At 36.3% G+C, this 5,708-nt stretch overlaps 1 protein-coding gene across 1 annotated transcript in view; it reads right to left on the bottom strand.

Moving 5' to 3' along the window:
* Nucleotides 1–5,708, bottom strand: part of LOC103510914 — a 9,387-nt gene continuing 3,679 nt past the window's right edge. The window contains exons 3-7 of the mRNA XM_017444787.2: nucleotides 3,784–3,890; nucleotides 3,282–3,449; nucleotides 2,356–2,818; nucleotides 1,955–2,033; nucleotides 1–54 (exon numbers count right to left, since the gene is read on the bottom strand). Of these exons, the coding sequence (XP_017300276.2) occupies nucleotides 1–54; nucleotides 1,955–2,033; nucleotides 2,356–2,818; nucleotides 3,282–3,449; nucleotides 3,784–3,890 (871 nt within the window). The remainder of the gene's footprint in view (nucleotides 55–1,954; nucleotides 2,034–2,355; nucleotides 2,819–3,281; nucleotides 3,450–3,783; nucleotides 3,891–5,708) is intronic.

Raw genomic sequence — 5,708 nt, 5'->3', positions numbered from 1 at the left:
TCAGCCCTGAATATGATAGACTAGACGAATTTGCAGGAATATTAAGTGATGAATCTGATAATTTAGATGTAACAGGAGTATTTAGTGATGAACTTGATAATTTTGAAGTCGTATTGAACGGTGTATAGGATATGAAAGAAGTTACAGGTGTCTTGGATACTGAATATGATAGGTTAGATGAAGTTATAGGAGTATTATGAGATGCATAGGATAAACTGGAAGAAGTTATGGAAGTATTGAGAGAATAATAAAAATTAGACGATGTTACTGAAGTATTGGCGGCGGAATATGATAATTTAGATGACTGGAAGAAGTTATGGAAGTATTGAGAGAATAATAAAAATTAGACGATGTTACTGAAGTATTAGCGGCGGAATATGATAATTTAGATGTAGTTATTGGAGTAGTAAGTGATGCATATGACAAATTGGATGATGATATTGGAGTATTAAGCGGTGGATAGTAGAAACTGGATGAAGTTACTGACGTATTCAAGCCTGCATATGTTAAACCAGATGAATTCACTGAAGTATTTAATGATGAAGATGATTTGGAAGAAGTTACAAAAGTATTAAATGATGAAGTTGAGAGATTCGATGAAGTTCCTGGAATATTGAGTGGTACATAAGATGAAGTAGATACAGTTACAGCAGAATTTAATGCTGAATAGGATAACTTGGATGATGTAACAGGAGTAATGAGAGATGAATGTGACAAACTAGATGAAGTTATGGTTGTGTTGTGAGAGTAAAAGAAACAAGATGAAGTCACTGGCAGCAGAATTTAATGCTGAATAGGATAACTTGGATGATGTAACAGGAGTAATGAGAGATGAATGTGACAAACTAGATGAAGTTATGGTGGTGTTGTGAGAGTAAAAGAAACAAGATGAAGTCACTGAAGTATTTGATGCTGAATTTAATGATTTTGATACAATGAAAGGAGTATTTAGTGTAGTAAATGAACCACTAGATGTGGTAAGTGGAATATTGAAGGGTACATATGATGAAATAGATGAAGTTATGGGAGTATCAAGTGAATAATATAAACTAGATGAACTCACAGAAGGATTCAAAGCTGAATATGATATCTTTGATGAAGTAATGGGAGTATTGAAAGCTGTATATGACAAACTAGATGAGGTTATGGTTGTATTATTGTCCTTACACCTTGGGACCCGACGGCTCAGATATTTAGCAAACAGGCGCCCAATGTGACTACCCTGGTTAGAACGGTGCGCCTGGCCCGGGCCTCGCTACAGCTAGCCGAGTCCAACTTGATCCGAGGCCTTAGCTGTGTGGTGAGTATTTCTCTAGTTGAATGTAGAGGATGTCCAGAAAGGTATTGACAATAACATTAAGTAGGTTCAAATTCACTGTCATCGCGAGCGGCAAAATTTAATTGTTGAACGTAGACCACAATAATAATAAAAAAAATGCATTTTTCGTCTACAATCTTTTGTGGGGAAAATGAATTTGATATATAGGTCGACCAGGTTTGGATAAGTCCTTCTATGGGGACAGACAGACCGAGCGAGCGAGTGACAGACACCGAAGCGAACACAATAGTCCGTCCCTTATACCTTTTTATTACTATCGTAATAATAAAGGAAGGACGGACTAAAAAGAACTGGGCCTCATTTCACGAAAGTATGGAATAATATAAGTTCCAAGTGTAAAGTTGCAATAATAATAACTTACATGTACAGTGATCCCCCAAAAAAAAAAAAAAAAAAAAAAAAAACCCCAAAAAAAAAACCACCCTTTTTCAAAAAAAAAAAAAAAAAAAAAAAAAAAAAAAAAATGAGTGGGTCTGAAGGAATTTGATGTGTTTCCAATCCATTCATTCCCAAAAAATTATGTCGGAGAATATGAAATTTTATTGTTGGCATAATAGGACTTTGTATTCCTAGACTACAGTATCAAATAAGTTTAAATAAATATGAAATATTGGCTTTGTCTTCTTTTGCTTTCTCACTTTGTTGCTGTTTGGCTTGCTCCTGAATTCTTTCAAACTTGGTTTTATTCTTGCATGTCTTGTAGCCACACAGCTTTATTATTTTCTTGCTTTTGCTTTCTCACTTTGTTGCTGTTTGGCTTGCTCCTGAATTCTTTCAAACTTGGTTTTATTCTTGCATGTCTTATAGCCACACAGCTTTATTATTTTCTTCAGAGCTCCATCTGGTTTCTTCAGGACAACAGACTTGCAGGTGCATTTCTTTCCTCCTAACAAGCTTGGTTTACGTTTCTGTCTCCTGCGTCTTCGTTTCCTCTCCAGTTTCTCTCTTTTGCTTTCTCACTTTGTTGCTGTTTGGCTTGCTCCTGAATTCTTTCAAACTTGGTTTTATTCTTGCATGTCTTATAGCCACACAGTTTTATTATTTTCTTCAGAGCTCCATCTGGTTTCTTGAGGACAACAGACTTGCAGGTACATTTCTTTCCTCCTAACAAGCTTGGTTTACGTTTCTGTCTCCTGCGTCTTCGTTTCCTCTCCAGTTTCTCGTGCTGTTGGGAGTAGATTCTCTTGAAGTCTGTGTATGAGGAGATGGGTCGCTTGTTGGAATAGGTAAGCTGTGTCATGGCTGGTCGTCTTGGTATCATAGGAGAAGGTGTTGGGTAATAATACGGCACAATAATAATCTGGGTGGGTGGGACAGGTTGGGCTTGGGTTATGTTCACTTGAATTTCTTTCAGTGGTGCTTTCAACTTCTTTGTAAAAGCAATGAGCTTCTCTGCACTTTCATCTTCATTCTCCTTCTGTTCCTCTGGCTTTGAGTTGAGTTGTTCTTGTTCGGTCTGTGTAGACTGACAGGTCACAGCTGAGAATAGAGGAATTTAAATTAATACATGATAGACTTCTCAGTGGTGCTTTCAACTTCTTTGTAAAAGCAATGAGCTTCTCTGCACTTTCATCTTCATTCTCCTTCTGTTCCTCTGGCTTTGAGTTGGGTTGTTCTTGTTCAGTCTGTGTAGACTGACAGGTCACAGCTGAGAATAGAGGAATTTAAATTAATACATGATAGACTTCCACTTTCCCAGGCACTTAACAAAAGGGTTTCCATCATCCATGTAATTTATGATTAACAGCATATTTTTTCTGAGTAGGCATAGTTTGGTTTAGGGGAGGGCAAAGGTGGAAGATTATGATTACTGAATCAGAACCACAGGCAGTGTGAAGCTTTTTTTTATTATTATTATTATTCTTTTTTTAAAGCTACCTATCTCATAATATCTTAAAACGTAACTTTATTGTGTAACATTCCCTGTCCCTATGATACTTACCTCTCTTCCTATTTGAATATCTCAAATGAGGTGTAAAACTTTTGTCAAAGCAAGGCACCTCCAGATCTATTGGAACTGCAATGTTGGCACTGCTCAGGATTTTGTTGAGTGCTACAATCCGAGCTTTAAGATCGGACACTGTCGATCTAAGCTCTTTGAGTTCTTGTTCTGAAAATGTAGAGTTGAAGGAAGGGTATGAATTAATAATCAATCAGAAGATACAGTATGTTGAATACACCTGTTCTTGATGGAAATAACATAAAAAAAAAATGCTACTTTTGTTCTTGGAGTACCTACCTACCATTTAAAACAGTTGGTTTTTTTGGGGTGCAACTGCATTCAGCCTCAAGTGGAAGAGGGAGCTGGTTTAATATGTTATGTTTTCAAATGTCATGGAAATTGATGACCACTAGGCTATTCTCTCTAAAGTTCAATGGGAAAGTAGCTTTATCTTTTCTTTTTTTTTGCTTCACCATCTTAGGTTTGGTATGCCAAAACTTACTGAGACATTCATCGGCTGAGTTTTTGTTGCTCAACTTCTCTTTGTCATCAAGGAGTTGTTTGATAAGATGTACAATTTTCTCCAGTATGTCAATCTTGGATAGAGACTTGGCAGAAGACATACTTGATCTCAAAAAACTTAAACTATTTGATGAAGACATTGAAGAAGATGAAACATTGTTAGATATGGACGTGGGAAGTAATGCATGTGGTTCTCGAGTTGATCCTAAGCAAGTTGAGCTGGAAGACGAAGTTTTCATTGCTATACTTGAAGTAGATGTGTACAGATCCATGCCTGCTCAGGATTTTGTTGAGTGCTACAATCCGAGCTTTAAGATCGGACACTGTCGATCTAAGCTCTTTGAGTTCTTGTTCTGAAAATGAGTTGAAGGAAGAGTATGAATTAATCATCAATCAGAAGATACAGTATGTTGAATACACCTGTTCTTGATGGAAATAACATAAAAAAAAAAATGCTACTTGGAGTACCTACCATTTAAACAGTTGGGTTTTTTGGGGTGCATCTGCATTCAGCCTCAAGTGGAAGAGGGAGCTGGTTTAATATGTTGTTTTCAAATGTCATGGAAATTGATGACCACTAGGTTATTCTCTCTAATTGAGTGCTACAATCCGAGCTTTAAGATCGGACACTGTCGATCTAAGCTCTTTGAGTTCTTGTTCTGAAAATGTAGAGTTGAAGGAAGAGTATGAATTAATGATCAATCAGAAGATACAGTATGTTGAATACACCTGCTCTTGATGGAAATAACATAAAAAAATGCTACTTTTGTTCTTGGAGTACCTACCATTTAAAACAGTTGTGTTTTTTGGGGTGCAACTGCATTCAGCCTCAAGTGGAAGAGGGAGCTGGTTTAATATGTTATGTTTTCAAATGTCATGGAAATTGATGACCACTAGGCTATTCTCTCTAAAGTTCAATGGGAAAGTAGCTTTATCTTTTCTTTTTTTTTGCTTCACCATCTTAGGTTTGGTATGCCAAAACTTACTGAGACATTCATCGGCTGAGTTTTTGTTGCTCAACTTCTCTTTGTCATCAAGGAGTTGTTTGATAAGATGTACAATTTTCTCCAGTATGTCAATCTTGGATAGAGACTTGGCTGGATTCTGCTCGGGTAGAAATGTACTCAACTCTGTTATGATCAAATTCAATCTGTCTCTCCGAGCCTTTTCATATTTGCAGGTAGGTGGCCTGGAAAAAAATGAAAGAATGAGAGTGAATGAAGAATCTTTTGGATTTTGGTTTGTAGGTCTAACATTTGATTGCAAAATATACCTCAACAAAACATTAACTGGAAATTTGAATTTGTAAGCACTAAGTAGGTCATGAGTTTGATTCCCGCCTGGGGTAAATTTTATCCTAAACAGATAAGGTTGGTTATTTGAACAGGTGGCTTTCTCCTATCCTGTCCTTCTTCTCTCTTGACTTTTGGGATCATTAATTAGGTAGACCTTAGCAGTTACAGTTCCCTCTTTCAAACATAAAAAAGTCCTTTCTGAATAAATCTATGGACTCTAGACAAATGTAGTGAAGCTGAGAGGTCATTTGAGTTCATAATAGGTACTCTATCAGGCACTTACTTGGCTGAAGGTCCAAATTTGGTTTTCTTGGCAGCAGAACTCATTTTAGGTGGGTAATCTACCAAAGGAATGGGTTGAGTTGAAAGAGACATGCCGACATGTCTTTACGTACTTTTATACATTTATTATTTTTTTATTATTTTATCATTTATCATTTATCAGACTAATTCGACTATTTCACTATTTTATGTAACTATTGTCTATTCATTCACTATTCGACTATTCTATTACATCGACTATTCTATCTCACATAATTCACTATATATTTTACTATTTCGTACATTCCCTGTTAGTCCTTTTACTTCTTATACTATTGGATTGAATATT

This window comes from Diaphorina citri, unplaced genomic scaffold (genome assembly GCF_000475195.1).
Source record: "Diaphorina citri unplaced genomic scaffold, Diaci psyllid genome assembly version 1.1 scaffold656, whole genome shotgun sequence".
NCBI classification, from domain to species: Eukaryota; Metazoa; Arthropoda; class Insecta; order Hemiptera; family Psyllidae; genus Diaphorina; species Diaphorina citri.
This window is presented reverse-complemented; position numbering and strand designations above follow the sequence as displayed.